At 29.7% G+C, this 17212-nt stretch overlaps 2 protein-coding genes across 3 annotated transcripts; both read right to left on the bottom strand.

Moving 5' to 3' along the window:
- Positions 1-7282: 7282 nt before the first annotated feature.
- Positions 7283-9022, bottom strand: LOC113774974 (putative methyltransferase DDB_G0268948). Its single transcript, XM_027319650.1, has 2 exons — positions 8654-9022; positions 7283-8192 (listed from the first exon to the last, which is right to left on the bottom strand). The coding sequence occupies exons 1-2, from the start codon at positions 8801-8803 to the stop codon at positions 7554-7556; spliced, it is 789 nt and encodes a 262-aa protein (XP_027175451.1). The 5' UTR covers positions 8804-9022; the 3' UTR covers positions 7283-7553.
- A 1562-nt stretch (positions 9023-10584) lies between these two features.
- On the bottom strand, positions 10585-15495 carry LOC113775298 (AUGMIN subunit 1-like). Of its 2 annotated transcripts, none has more exons than XM_027320114.1 (7): positions 15485-15495; positions 14688-14990; positions 14262-14394; positions 14044-14178; positions 13794-13917; positions 10993-11130; positions 10585-10911 (listed from the first exon to the last, which is right to left on the bottom strand). In XM_027320114.1, exons 2-7 carry the CDS (start codon positions 14965-14967, stop codon positions 10804-10806), a joined length of 918 nt encoding a protein of 305 aa, XP_027175915.1. In that variant the 5' UTR covers positions 14968-14990; positions 15485-15495; the 3' UTR covers positions 10585-10803. The 2 variants fall into 2 exon arrangements, with proteins under 2 accessions (XP_027175915.1, XP_027175914.1); XM_027320113.1 differs by having other exon boundaries at positions 15426-15489.
- Between the last annotated feature and the right edge of the window lie 1717 nt (positions 15496-17212).

Below are 17212 nucleotides of genomic sequence, written 5' to 3'. Positions count from 1 at the left end.
CGGCTAATCTCAATGCGAGTTTCCTGCATAGTAAGCGATAAAGATAGGATTGGTTCTCCGGTTCGACTCTAATACTTAAGTTAGCGAGTGTTTACAATTCGAAAATATAAAATCGATTCGAAGGTTTTGGTAGCAGTTAACTTTGGAAATGAAGTAGAGGGGATATTTAGAGTAGAGCTGGGGGAACACCCTTAGGACAAGAGCCATTGTGATAGGACCATAGTTATCAAATCTAGCCCGGCCTGACGGTTCAACCGATCAATCCGATGAACCGGCCATGAAATCGGGCTGGGTTGTTAATTGGATCGTTTGTGCAAGAAACCAGTTGACTTGTCAACGGACCGGCGATTCAACCGATCAATTCGGTTGAACCGAACGGTTTTGTAAGATTCCGGTTGTTGTGTTAAAAATTTTTAAAAGATGTTGCACTAGAGAATTAAAAATTTTAGAAGATATTGCACTGGAGAATCGAATCTTGGACCTCAACCACAAGAATGAAGCACGCTCACCACTGAACTAGCAAGTCATTGGGTTCTTGTTTAGCCCTTCTATATTATATATTAGACCTTTATTCTTATTTTATTTCTTCAAAACAAAATTTGTTTAGAATCTTTTAATAAAATTTTATTATTCCCCAAATTCTATAAGTTATGAATGGATTTAAAAAATAGCATATTACACAATTCATTTTAAAGACAAATATTATTCTTAATAACTTTTTGCACTTTAAATTCGTAAATAAACTAGATAACTACACTTAGATAAAATTTTATACTTGAAATTTGGTGGATTACTAATTAAATTTAGATTTTGTTAATTCTTATAAGAATTAATGATTTTATAATAAATTGGACTAACTGAGTATTTACTATGACATAGTTTATTATAGTTTCAACCATATTAAAAATTATAAAATATAATATTTAAGTATATTTAGTGACCCACTGGTTGGACCACTCACCCACTGGTTGGACCACTCACCCACTGATCCACTTCTTTTACCAAGTTCCTCCCCGGGCCGGGTTTAATAACTATGGATAGGACAGAGTGTAGCGATAGGTCGGCTCTAGGTCTGTTATAGCAAGAGGATAGACTTGTCATAGTCTGTAAAGTGTCATGTCAATCACTTCTTGTCAGAGAAATACTCGACGGCCAAAGTGTCATGTCAATCACTTCTTGTCAGAGAAATACTCGACGGCCAAAACCTCAGCTATAAGTGTATTTCACCGGACAGAGGGTTCAAGGAAGGGGGAGTTATCTCGGAAGATAATCCCGATTACTACAGATACTGGCATTCATAATATGCCACTCTAAGTCTTTACTTAGCAGATAATGAAGGAAATTATGTTCCATTCAACTGTAATTGCAACTTCATAGGCTTTGCTTTCCATCAACTCGTATTGGTACCGTCAGGCTTTGCTTAGCAAACAATGAAGGCTCCGTTTGCATTAGCTGTTTTTGGGATTGTTTTTCAAAAATAGCACTGTAGCATTTCGGTTTTGAAATACAAATCCGTTTGGATTAGTTATTTTTGGGGTTGTTTTTCAAAAACTATATGAAAAACTTTTACTGTAGATGTTTTTTGGATTATTTTTAGAGGTATTTTTAAAACATATTTTTGGGTATTTTTATAATTTATAATTTTTATATACATTTATGCATTTATAAATATTTTTAAATAAATGTATTTATATATTCGCTAAAAAATATATAAATGTATTATATTATATATAATACAAAATATAAATATATTTATAAATGTATAAGTGTATATTATTATAAATGTATAAATGTATAAATTATAAATTATAATTTTTATATTTTTATATAAATATACATTTATGCATTTATAATACATTTATAAATATTTATAAATAAATATATTTATGTATTTATATAAAAATATATAAATGTATTATATTATATATAATACATAATATAAATATATTTATAAATGTATAAGTGCATATTATTATAAATGTATAAATTACAAATGAATATTATATAAATTATAATTTTATTAATATATATTAATATTATGTATAAATGTATTAATATAATTAATATAAATGTACAAATGTATAAATGTAAAATTAATATCATGTATATTAATATAAATGTATAAATGTATTATATTATATATAATACATAATATAAATGTATATTATAAATATACATTAATATATATATTATGTATAAATGTACATTTATATAAATGTATAACATATATAATATATATTATATATTATATTATATATAATTTATATAATGTATAATATTCATATAAATATATTATAAATATATAAAAACAGTTTTTAAAAAAAATAAAATTTTTATAATATGTATATATAAATATTTAATATATATAATATACATTAATATTAATTATAAATATTATAATATTACAAATATGGTGTTTATATAATATTTCAATTTGTAATATTTATTGTATATTTCATTATATAAATATTCATGTAATATATAGTATATAAATATATAAGATATAATTTTCAATTTGTATAATATACATAATATTGTATATATATAATATAATATACATAAGTTAATATATTATACATAATATACATTATTACATTATTACATATTATGCATATTAAATATTATACATAAAATTATTATACATTATAATACACAATAATGTACATAATAATATTATACATTTATAATGTATATATTATAATATAATGTACATAATATATTATGTATAAATATTTACACATTTATGTATACAATATTACATATTATGTTTATTATATTATATTATGTATATTATGTATATTATATTATATTACTAGCATTATAAATGCACCTTCATCCTGTAAATTAAAGCATCCAAAATAAAACTCCAAACTTCTTCATACGATCTTTAGCAGCTTTTACAGTCTTTAGCTCTCTCATATTGCTAGCATAAGACGAAAGAGAAATAGGAAAGTAGAGATTTGAGCAACCAACCCTAGATTAAATCCAAATTGCCGGAAACTCTGAAAAAGATACCTTGGTTTTAGATTCTTAAAAGACCAAAAGACGGTGTAGACGTGTAGTACCCATTAAAGCCTTTCAGTTGAAAAGCAGGCGTCAGGGGAAGATCCGGTGAGGCAAAACTTCTAATCCCAAGATTCCCATTTTCATAGCATCGGAAGGGAAATTTGGATTTAAAGCAAGGAAGGTAAAATCTCAGTTATCTTTCTTAAAGTATCTAGTAGTCATCATTTCTAAAATTCAGTTATTTTGATATTTTAATTCCTATATGAATTTTGAACCGCCTTTTCAATTTACATCCACCCCAGAAAACGCAAACAGACTAGCATTAGAAACCCTCAGACAACCAGGTACATATTATTATTTTGAAAAAATTTTGGAGGAATTAGAAACAACAGACCAGTGTTTAGCACATATACAAATAGAAGCTTTCAGGTTATCTAAAGTAGCACACTACCATCCCGCGTCATTTCTTAAAAATTTAAGACAAGCAAAAGTAGATTTACTTTGGCATAGATACTCTGAATTAAAATCAATAGAAAGACAAAAATTAGAAGAACGAGAAAAAAGCAATAGTAAAAAGATCTCCTGTAACAAGATCTGTGGTATATCGGACTCCAAATAGATTTCCGTTATAGAACAAATAAATCATTTTCGTAATCCTTTATGTAAAGCATTTCATAGCATACATGAAACACTAGAATTCGCTAGGCAAAATATAGGAACAACATTTTATGTAGATCCTAAGGCTAGCATGGACAGCATGAGGGCTCCAGTATATCAAAATACAGATGCCCCTAGTAGCAGTAGAAATTATCAATATGCATTAGAAAAAGATAACACAAATAGAATAGAATTTTGTAGACATTGCAAGAGCATGGAGCAAGCTATTAGAAGTTTAAATTTAAAGTGTAGAAATTTTGAAGAAGAAGACTTTTCTCAAAAAGAAAAAATAAAATCCTTAACTGAACAACTTAAAGAAATGTATAAGATCTCAAGCTCACAAGGAGATACTATTCTCTCACGAATTTCTGAGATTGGGGAGCTCAAAGGAAGGCTGTCTTATACAGCATCTCATACGGCCAGTTCTTCATCCGGCCCAGTAAAACAGCCAATTTTTATAAAAGAAAAGCCCATTTCAGAAAGACCATTTGAATTTCTTAAGCCCAGAATATTCTTTAAACATGCTATGTTATATAGAAAGATGCAAATTCTGTTTAGAAAAATTTACACAGGAATATGTTTTAATAGAAAATATTAAAAAAGAAAAAACTGAAGAATATCTGCCTTTAGAACATTATTTAGAAAGAAGGATAAGAATATTAGAAAATAAAGTTGAACATTTAGAGCAAAAAATAGAAAAATTAAACAAGGGAAAAACAATAGAAAGCGAAGTATCTATTGAAAACATAGATCTAGAAATCTTTCCAGAAATAGAAGAAATAAAACATAATTATGATTTAGAATTATTACAAGCAGGAACATCAAATATAACATCCATAGAAGTAAAAACTCGAATAAAAATAGGAGATTTTGAAACACAATTATTAGCAGTAATAGACACAGGAGCTAGTAATATAGTAATCCAACAAGAATTAATTCCAGAAAAATATTATGAATTTTTATAATTATAAATGCTGGTAATATAACATTTATAATTTTTATATACATTTATGCATTTATAATGCATTTATAAATATTTTTAAATAAATGTATTTATATATTCGCTAAAAAATATATAAATGTATTATATTATATATAATACAAAATATAAATATATTTATAAATGTATAAGTGTATATTATTATAAATGTATAAATTAAAAATTAAAAATTTTATATTTTTATATAAATATACATTTATACATTTATAATACATTTATAAATATTTATAAATAAATATATTTATATATTTATATAAAAATATATAAATGTATTATAAATGTATTATATTATATATAATACATAATATAAATATATTTATAAATGTATAAGTGTATATTATTGTAAATGTATAAATTATAAATGAATATTATGTAAATGTATAAATTTTATATTTTATATTTTATATTTTTATATAAATATACATTGATGCATTTATAATACATTTATAAATATTTATAAATAAATATATTTATGTATTTATACAAAAATATATAAATGTATTATATTATATATAATACATAATATAAATATATTTATAAATGTATAAGTGCATATTATTATAAATGTATAAATTTCAAATGAATATTATATAAATTATAATTTTATTAATATGTATTAATATTGTGTATAAATGTATTAATATTATTAATATAAATGTACAAATGTATAAATGTAAAATTAATATTATGTATATTAATATAAATGTATAAATGTATTATATTATATATAATACATAATATAAATGTATATTATAAATATACATTAATATATATATTATGTATAAATGTACATTTATATAAATGTATAACATATATAATATATAATATATATTATATATTATATTATATATAATTCATATAATGTATAATATTCATATAAATATATTATAAATATATAAAAATATTTTTTTAAAAAAATAAAATTTTTATAATATGTATAAATAAATATATAAATATATAATATACATTAATATTAATTATAAATATTATAATATTATAAATATGGTGTTTATATAATATTTCAATTTGTAATATTTATTGTATATTTCATTATATAAATATTCATGTAATATATAGTATATAAATATATAAGATATAATTTTCAATTTGTATAATATACATAATATTGTATATATATAATATAATATACATAAGTTAATATATTATACATAATATACATTATTACATTATTACATATTATGCATATTAAATATTATACATAAAATTATTATACATTATAATACACAATAATGTACATAATAATATTATACATTTATAATGTATATATTATAATATAATGTACATAATATATTATGTATAAATATTTACACATTTATGTATACAATATTACATATTATGTTTATTATATTATATTATGTATAATATACAATATTATGTATAATATTAATGTATATAAATATTTATATAATATAATATATATATAATTTTCAATTTGTATATTTCAATTTATATTAATATAGTATATATAATATACATAATTAAAATATACAAATTGAAATATACATATGTAGTTGTTTTTGATATAATGTTTTTGGAGTTGTTTTGGAAATACACATTTATTGTAGCATTTGGAATGTGAAAAACAGTTTTTCAAAAATAACCCCAAAAACAAGGGATCCAAACGGACACGAAGATTCTCTTCTTGCTTTGTTTTTACCCTTAATACTTTATGGTCTTGTTCTCGGTTGCTTTATATATTATATCACTTAATTATGGAAACTAATTATACAGCAAAATCAAAATCAGCAAAAGCTACTCTTTGGGTGATTTTGGAATTAACCTTTTTTAGTAATTAAAAAATTTATAATCAAAACACAAAAAATAAATCGATTATCTAAAAACAGAATCTATAATCAGTTAAAATAATCAATCGAAAACAGACCCTATATTATCTAATCATGGGTGATTTTCGAATTAACCATTTTTAGTAATTAAAAAATTTATAATCAAAATACAAAAGTAACTAAAAATATCACAAAAACTTATTACCTAAAAACAGAATCTATAATCAATTAAAATAATCAATCGAGAATAGACCCTATGTTATCTAATCTGTTCCAGGTATCCTGTATCGATTTTTGTTGGTGACAAATTTACATACGAATGACAAATCTATAATCAATTAAAATAATCAATCGAGAATAGACCCTATGTTATCTAATCTGTTCCAGGTATCCTGTATCGATTTTTGTTGGTGACAAATTTACATACTTTGTTCGAATGACAATGGCGGTCGTTGGCATTTTGGGCCATTTTAGGTACATAATTTCATTCATCCGGCCATGCTAACAATACAAACCAGTTTGAGCAGCAAAATCGCTTTTAGTTAATATTTCAAAGTCTGGAACTCTACACATGATTTTGCTTCCTATTTCATGAATCCGAATTTATTGAGTAAATCATCAAGATTTTCAACTTTGACTGAATTGAAAATTAAAGTCAGTTTGTTGCTTGTACTTTTGAAGGAACAGGAGGGTATGGATTTTCCTGAACTTCGAGGGCTTACATATAACGATACACAGATGGAACTTCGAAGCTTTGAATTCTTGAACTATTCATTCCTCTACCAACTGAATCGATCTAAAACTCACAACATTCGAAAATCTATTGTCTCTTTTGATTGGCTAACAAGATATTATATGCTGGTTTACAAAAGAAAATGAATAGGTAAACCGCCTATAACAAAGGCAAAATTTATTACAAAGGGAAACACAATAACATTACAAAGAACAGGAAAAACAAATCTCTTTTCCAGAGTTATTGCAAAACGCAAGCTAATAGACTAGTACTGCATCCAATTAGTAGAAAAGAACGTGTCATGTATTAGAAAGAACCTTTCAGAGCTTTCTTTCCAGTTAGTCATCCAATACTACTGGTTCCCAACTTTCCCGATCCTCATATGAACAGGCCAAGTAGCAATCTTTTCTTGTTTGCCATCTTCATTCCAAGCAAGGGTAAAATCTTTCACCAAATCTTCACCCAAGAGCTCAACCCCATTTTCTTTTGCAGCTTGGTATGCAGACCATGATTTTATCAAAGTAAGATAGCCATCCAAATCGATCAATTTTTCCATTTTAAGCTCAAGTGGCCCTGTGTTTTCAAGTCCATCCACTGGCTCAAATGGGAAGTCAATGGTCCTGTAATTGTCCTCCATTATCAACCGTGGCCACCCAAATGGAGCAGCATCAACGTAATACAATTTAGTTAAAAGGGTGTCGAGATTTTTGTTGATCCGTGGCAGAGTATAGGACCATGCTGCAATTACTCCATTGGGCTTTTTCAGAACGCACTTGACTTGTTGGTAGAAAGATGGAAGATCAAACCAATGAATAGCCGTAGCAATGGTCACTAGATCAACACTGGATTCTGCTGCAATACTTTGCTTAAGCTCAGCTATAGACATCTTCGGAGAGGTGCAATGGTATTTAATATTTGGAAGCTTCACAGCATGTTCCAGTTGCGTTGGGCTTGTATCTGTGGCTACCACATTCTTGTATATCCCGGCCAACTGATAAAAATTCACCAATATTAATCAAAGCCACATTCACATGATCAAAGTTTTGTTCACAAATTTGGGAATTATTATCTTAGAAATTAGTTTACCATATGAGTTCATATTTCATATGGTTCTATAATCCCATCAGACAAAACCTTCAAATTGAGTTTTCAAGAAGGTAACATGGAGGACCACTTTAGGGGAATTTGTCTACTTTTAAAATTGAGTTTTCAAGAATCATGCCTATCAAAAATGAGGTATCTATTGAAATTCAACAAAATTTTTTCCTTAACACAATAAATAGGTTGAACTGGTGAAATGGCGCAAGAAACTAAAAAAATATTATCAGTGAGTCCAAATAACAAAAATCTCTGACATATGAAATTTGTTTAATAACTTGGGAACCCTTGAAGCCATGAGGCTAATTCTCGTACACAAATTAGAAGGTAAAATAAGGAGGAAAGGGGTCTTACAGATGTTGCTGCCTGGCCACTTCCTGTCCCAGCATCCCAGACAAGGTCGTGACAAGGTGTCTTGGAGGCAACAAACTGGAAGAGCTCCTCAGGATATATCGGCCGGCTGGCAGAGTACTCCTTCGCCTGCTTAAGAAACCGCTCTGCCATCTCTGTGGATCGGTGGTGGGGGGTTAACTTATATGCAAATGCTAGTATTCTTTTGCTGTCTGATGAGCGAGATCAGTTGCAAGCCTCTGTGGCCCTTTTATAGTGGCAAACGCTAGATTCGGACTTGCTTAACCGCGTGCTGATCTTTGAATTTGATTGGCCTAACCAATAGGTTTATGTTCTTCAGGTGCCATCGCTATCCAAAATAGTCGTAAGAAGCAGTTGGAGGTAAAGGGTACTAAAACGAAGCAAAGTTCGCTTAGGCAACCTTCGAGCTGACTTGACCACCACAAGGTAAGTGGAACGTCAATGGTTCAAATTTTATCTTTAATGACTGTTATTTAATGTGACTTTTTCTTAGACCTAGCCAAATAGGAATTGAAGGATTCAAATCTTGCATCTTGAAATTGCTACTTAACGTGACTTTTTTTTTAAGATTCAACAGATGCATAATACATCTATTTCGTTTGATGGTGATTTAATCCCTTTCAAGTTCTCGATGATTGATTTAAAATTTTTCTTTGGACTATAGGTTGGGAATTTCAAACCTCAAACAAATTGGCCACTACAAGGAATTTAAAATCCCCCTTTGAATTGAGTCGAGGAGGATTCAAACCCTGCACTCTACAATTGAAAAAATTCAATGAGTGTGCTAGAGTTGGGATAGTGTAGAGGTTGCCGATTGACTAAGAAAAAAAAATAGGCAATTAAAAGTGTAATAATTAATTTTTGACTGATAGAAATATTTCCAAAAAAAATTGTGAAACCCACTAATTTCATAATAAATAGCAGTAACAATCTAAATAAAACTAACTGCTAATGGACCTTATTGTCAATTGCGAACATTAGTAAGGTTAGATTTGAATTTTAGGATGCAAGTTTAGTCGAAGTGGTAATTAAAAGGTCTCAAGGCACTTGGTAGGTCAAAGTCATGGCGGCTCTTTGTCTGTATCCTAAAGTTTTCCGCGTGAACAAGTCACTGCTGTTTCTGTGATTGTAAAGAACTCTTCACAACCTTTTTTTTTTTTTTTTTTTTTTTTTTATGATAGAAAGAGCGAAACATTTTATTAATATCAATAATAGAACAAGGTGGAGAGTCAGTCCACATACAATAATCTGGAATTGATAATGTATGCTTAGCTAAAAGGCGAGCAACCTTATTGTTATTTCTAAGAGCCCAAGAAATCTCCCAAGCCAAGAAATTGTGCAAGCAAAAAAATGACGTCTTCAATAAGAATACCAGAGTGGGAATCACCGGGTTCAAAGTTTTCAATCATCTTGATGACGCGTTGAGAGTCCCCTTCACAACTTATGTTAGGTATCACAGATTTAGGATTTCTGTTAGGACTCATATTGAGACCTATACAGTTTAAATGAGGTACAGAGAAATGGACAAGTGGTTATTTTCTTTTACTATCTTGATTGCTGCTGTATTATATGCCAAAATGCTGCCCTTCTTATGTATGTATAATGTATCACACACATGATATCATAAAAATGCTAAAATAAATAATCCCACAAAATTTTCCCAATAGTCTTTACTCCGAATGAACCCAATATGGCCTCTACAATACACAAGGTAGGTGACATTGCCATGTTTATAACATTCTAGCAAATTATTATTTGCTGCAAACCCAGAAACACGAGCCAAACTTGAATCAGATTCAAAAGCAAAAGATTAGTAACACAGTAAACAAGACAGAATAAAGCCTCAAAGATGCTCACTTAAGAGGAAGATGTTGAATTGTCTGCCAAAAAGTTCGAACAGAAGGCGAATTGGATAATCATGAAGCATACACAATTTCATTGCAGTAAAGATTTCTTTACTTTCATACTGTGCATCTTTCTAATCATTTGACATGAATTATCTCAATTCAATCACAGCTTCTCCCATAATACGATTAAAAACACCTTTACAGAACAAAACAGCAGTCCTTTCCCTCTATTTAAAAACAAATAGAACTTAATAAGCAATTCATTTGGGAACATACACATAAAAGTCACCCGCTAGAAGCCAGAGCAGACTGCAAGACTTCTTCAAGGTACTTCTCGGCGGCAGCATATTGCCTCTTTTTATCCTCAATAGCTAATACAGCCAATGCTTTATCCTGTGAAAAAATAATCAAAACGTAAGAGGAGAACGCATAATTGCAACTATATAAAATCATTAGATAAAAAGATGAGCTTACAGGCGGCAAGTCTTGATAGCTTCTCAAGGTGTCAAGTATAGGTTTTGTTTTTCTCTCCAATTCCTTTCTATGCTCTGCCATTTCGGCCAAAACTCCATGACTTATCTCTGGACTGTATCCCACACGATTGAGCATCGCCTGCATTACAAATGTAAAATTCTAAGATAAAGTACCACCAGCACAAAATGCTATAATTTGGTCAAGTCTCTGGTCTGGTGCTTACTCGTACTTACAAGGTTACTTATATTGGTAGGTGAGAATAAGAGATCACTGAAAGAAGGCAAAAAAGAACTAGGAGAAACCAAAATTAGCATATATTTTCCATTTATATTATTTACTGTTGGACAACTAGGAAGGATGCAACTTCAAAACAGAACCAAATCCAAAGATGATGTTCGTTATCTCAATAACACATGAAACCTCAGAAGGACATATACCAAATTCTCAACAGCAAAATTTACAAACAATGACACAAATAATATGAAACACTACAGATAATAGTTTGACCAAAACACCATAAATTTATGTATCTTTTGGGTCTAACACCTTTGAGTAAGAGTAAGAAACTGGTATTTCATACCAATTAATGTTAAATTAAACTAACACCTAAAATGTATCAATTTATCAGCACTCACTTGCCTATAGAGTATGCCTTGACAACAGTTCATATCAATGAGGAAAAAGGAACAGAACAAAGAGTACTAAAATCAGCAATATTTTCCATATTAATGCACCTAAAGAAACATGTCTAAACCTACAGTTCAAGCACAAATCATGAATCAACTGAATATAGCCTACCTCAACTATATGGTTGCAGGTCACTCAACACTAAAAGCCAATGCAGTTGATCTTATGCTACAGAAGTAAAGTACTGAGATGACATGTGTCAGCTTAGCATAAGCAAATACCTAAAAGGCCCTATAAGATTAAGCAAAAAGATCTGTTTCTTCCACATCTTAAAAGAAGATTTAAACATGAAGAAAATATCTTTTTGCTTCCTGAAACTTTCAGTTTAATTTGCAAGATCTCATGAAATTGAAGACTATGATACAATAACAGTCTACAAAAACATGTAGAAATATTATAAATCAGTTATGTAGGTTAAAGCAAAACACATGAGTATTCATTTTGGTTAACAGACGGTTGCACCATTTAAATTAGTGTTACCTGAAGCTTCCAAGGCCAAGAAAGCCACCTTTTCATGAGAGGATTGTCACCTAAATATGTCATATGGTTTTTATCATATCCTCTCCTATCATCAATAAGGGCTTTACAGTAAATCTCTGGCCATTATTTATCTCTTGTTCCTTTAGTGTTCTTCACTTGGAAGGATAACGAAACTACTACAGAAGCTTTAGATAAAGGCAAGGACTGTCAAATAAACTATTTACTTTTACTCCTCTAACACCATGAAAAGAAGATTTAACAAAGAAGACAGAATCTAATGCTAACAGCTAACTAGTCGTACAAACCACAAGCTCCAAATCAAAGCAGCCATGTAATATCAGACATTATCTACCAACGTTACATGCCATTACCACAAAACTCGTCCAAAATCAACAAGACGCCCTCTCTTACTGCGAAAACAGACGGGATTGGCACTTTATCCTCAAAAATTCTGAAATTCTTAGGTCAACTACACCTGATGCCATATCAAAACCTCGACAGATTCCATCTCCCACCCAATAGAAGGCTATTCATCTTATCATCTCATATTTCTTTTCACTGCTCTACCAAACAGCACTCATTATTTGCCACTTTTAATTGAATATGCCAGAGTAATTTATATGCTAGGAGCAAATCCTTGGAACATGGAAACATTTACATCATAACCCTAAGAAATATTAACCAAAAGTTTTCCAAGCAGAAAATCAGAAATATCCTACTCTATACACAACAAATTTCAGAATTTTGATCCTGAAAAAACTGTAAATCTCATCTAACCAATAATCCACATAACTTCTATGCACCTTTTTAACCAATTTACATTCTGTCCCCCAACGAAGACTACAAACTTATAAGACCAATATACAGCACACTAAAAATCATTTAAATATGCTGATCAAAGAAGGTAACAGTGTTTGGTGCCCTGTATCCACTCTTACTTTCTGGAAAGATATACAACTATAATTCAAGCAGCTCCCTGATTCCCCTTCTACAAAAGGCTAAGAGCGTTTCACCAGAATTATTCAATATCATCTCAAAATGCACCAGTAAGCCCAAAGTTCTGGATTCCAGCAGGTATCAAACACTCACCCATTTTAGCTTCTTGCACATCATTTGAGTGATTTTTGACACCAAATGACAAGCATGTAAACTAAGCAAAACACCTAGTAGGGGTGTGCAAGAAGCTAAAAAGGCTGTGAGAATTTCATTGCCCCTTAATTTATAGCTAAAATTTCAAAAATCCCACTGCATGGACCCTAAACTTGTTTTCCAATTTCACGTGATTTAAAAAGTACAGACAAGATTAAGAAAAGAGGTATTCGTACAAAAATAATTAAAAAGCAAAATACATGCTGGCATTATTCAGAATATAGAGGCTTTGTACACAAAGTAGGATTAACCAAAATATCAGCTGCCGTTGCACAGAGATATAGCTCGCCAACCGCCATTGAAAATTTTTGTGACATCCAGCAAATAGATACATTAATAAATAAAAAGGAAATTAGAAAATGCAGTTTCATAAGCCAGGTAGAAACCACATTGGAAAAGCATCACATTATCATTTCATCTATTAACCATAAAACAAAACTTATCTAACATTTAGAAATGGTAAAGTTCCCTAAAGAAGATACTACCTTGCAGTTAGAATACTGTTTCTCATACTGGCGCTCTTTCGAGTCCATAATAGCCAAATTTGTTCTGCGACTTTCCATTTCTGCTTCACAGGGAGCTATATCGTCTTCCAGTTGTGCAAGTATTCTACAAACAAACACAGGATTAGGAATGTACAAATTGACCACAAAGCTCAACATTGACTATTGCTCCTAGAGAAAATCCAAGCAAAGGAACCTAAATTTTGTCCAGATGGTGCAGAAGAAGATTTACCTTTTTAAATAAGTCAACCTTGAGATTGCCTTGCGAGTAAAATCGAGGAGTACTTTTGACTCCTGCTGCACTTTAGACCTCTTCTCTTCTACAGCAGTTTTCCTTAAGGAAAGATCTGCCATTGCTACAAGGAAACTAAAATTTCCCCCACAAGCTAAGCTCATTGGCACTTAAAATGGAATACATAATTGAATTAAATTGGGAAAAAAAAAACTCACCTACTTAATTCAGTATCTCTAATATTCAGTAAATCAGCTACACTGGCAAGAACTTGTGCAGAGGACACCACATTTGATGGTAAACTCTCTTGAGCCAAACCCACATGCTCCAATATCTCTCGTATCCTCACAGCTACAATCACAGAGCAATAAACATTAGAGCCAATAAAATGAAACAACGTCCCAAAGACTAATGCAGCCGTTTTCCTTCTATTTCTAACTGTGAAGGTCAGTAAACAATACTTCCTATTACAAGCATGGCTGCACACAGTTAAACATCATCGTTAAATTAACAACACTGGTTTATAATATGATATCTAAAACTACAAGAACACAAAATTTACTGTAATTATATATAAACATGGAATAGAAATTTAAGAAATTAAATGAAGGCATAACAAAAGCATATGTCCAAGAATCAAGGACCTTGGGCGCGATATTCGGTTGCTTTCTGGCGAAAGTCATTGGCAACAATAGAAGCAGCTTGAGTTTTGGCTTGGGAAATGGTGGCAATGTTGTGCAAATGAGCAATGCTTCTAGGGGTGTACTCAAATTCAGGGACTTCTTTTCCAACTGCACTGAATTGGGATTCAAGCCATGATTTCACTTCAGCAATTCGATTCGCATCGAACCCACTACTGCTATTCTTTGATGCTTCTGATGTAACAGAGGGCGAAGGATCTCCTCCACCAACAATTTCAGTCATTTCTCTTCTTTTTCCCCTCAGACCTATAAGAACAAAATAAAATTAACAAATTAGAAATCAGAGAATCAAGATCGGAAATTTATGGGACAAATAGCTGTTTAAAAGTTAAGATGCAAAAACCCATTTTTGGGATTAGTTATCTGAAATGCTTTTTCCCAAAAAAAGAAAAAGAAAAAACCATGTTTTAAATTACTATGGAACAACATATCAAAAAAAAAAAGTAAGTACTAATGCTGTTGAATTCCTTAAGCAGGGACTTTGAGTCAGTAACAAATGACTAATCAAAGAAGAAAAATTCATGAGAAGAGGCCAACTATGGGGAAATGAGGTGGACTTGGAAGGTTACTTTTGAGGTTTTCTCAAATGGGTCCGGGAAATTTTGAGTAAAAATGAAGTTTTTAAGATGAAATTTTGGGTTCTTAATCATATGAACCCCAAATATACATAAAGTTACTGACCAAAAGAAAATCTGCACACATTTGCAGAGAGAGAGAGAGAGAGAGAGAGAGCGAGCGACCTGATGAAGAAGTCTATTGAGTAGATTTGAAGTGAGAAATGCCGGCTTCAGAGAGTATTTTAAACATCTTTTCACAAAGCACAACCTTTGCTTTTAAGAAAATTGCTGAAATAGTCTCCGATTTTTTGAAAAATCAAAACTTTGGTCTTGAATCTATAAAACGCATTTTATCACGAATTTTGTTTTTTTTTTTAGGTATTATCTTCAAATTTTATGCCAAGCTATTTTCACAATAGTGGAAGAGAGTTGTACGCTTGTCCTGTTCATAATTTGAAGAATTCTTCAAAACATTTGTATTCTACGGTCCGAACAAGTTATTTTTATAGCCAGTTACATTTATATTATATGGTGTTTGTTAAAATGGACTAATACAAAATTACTTTTATTATTACAATTTAGGGCGATAATTAAACTTTTTATTTTCTTTTTAAGAACAAAGAGTGATTGCTAGCTTTCAAATCAAGAAATTTAACTCTTTTATCCTTTTTTTTTTTAGCTAAGACCATAGACCAATGAGCTTTAATTCTTAATCACAAGTTAGTCCAACCAATTGTTAAAAATCTCTAACATTAATCATCTCCAAGGATTAGCAAAGCATTATTGGTTTGTCCAGTTCATTATTGAAGGATGGATTTTCCCTTTAAGGCCATTCTTTTATTAACCAATGTTTTTAAAATCGGACCGCCCAGTGAACGGAGAGGTTGCCGGTTCGCTGGTCCGACCCGGTCCAACCGGCCGGTTCATAGGTTCACTGTTTTTTTTTTTTTAGTACTAAGCAGGTTTCATTCTACACTTGAACTTTACCAATATAACTTAATTTAAGTTATGATAATAATAAATTTCGTAAAAGTTATACATAAAGCATGGAATGATAAATATAATTAAAATATCATAATTCACCACAAGTTTTCATAAATTCATTATAAACATAAATAGATACAATCCAAATGTTCACCAATTATCACAAATAAAAACACAAAAAATAAATGAATTAAATATTGAAATTCTTTTACAACCCTTAAAAAAATTCATAAAAGAGTTCAAGTTAAGACAAACCATTTGAATAGCAAACTTTTATGAGTGGCATGATAAGCAACCACACCACCTTCACAATTTAATCAACTTAAGCTGAAAAAGTTAAAATTTGATTATAAAAATATAATCTAATTGCTCAAACTAAAAAAAAAATAAAAATTTTTTAAAAACAAATATACAGTTAAACACATAAAAAATTAATTGCTACTAAACATTACTAATTAACATGTTATATTAAATTCAATGATCCTATACCATTAATTATTTTAAATTCAATTATCAATAGCTTCGATTATGTGCCAACTACCATATTTTTTACCAGCCCAATGTTATTATTTGTAATTCCTACCCAATTCCTACATGGATGTGCACTACTTTTGCAAAAATTTCATCCTTAATTAATCAAATAAAAATAAAACAAAAAATGAGGGAAACATATGAAAATTGAGGGGAAAAAGAAGAAAATGCAAAAAAATCAACTAAAGATAATAATATAGAAAAAAAAGCCTTGAAAAGAAAAAATTTAAACTTACCAAGATGTTGGAAAACAAGAAAAGTTGAAATTTTCAACTTGTTTACAATCTGCTAAAGATAATAACCTGATAATAATGGTGAAGACTTGAGAAAATCTTGTTGTGGATATTTGGGTTAAAAATGGTTAAGAAGAAAAAATTGAACAAAAAAAAATAAGAG

Source organism: Coffea eugenioides, chromosome 6 (genome assembly GCF_003713205.1).
Source record: "Coffea eugenioides isolate CCC68of chromosome 6, Ceug_1.0, whole genome shotgun sequence".
In the NCBI taxonomy this organism is placed as follows: domain Eukaryota; kingdom Viridiplantae; phylum Streptophyta; class Magnoliopsida; order Gentianales; family Rubiaceae; genus Coffea; species Coffea eugenioides.
This window is presented reverse-complemented; position numbering and strand designations above follow the sequence as displayed.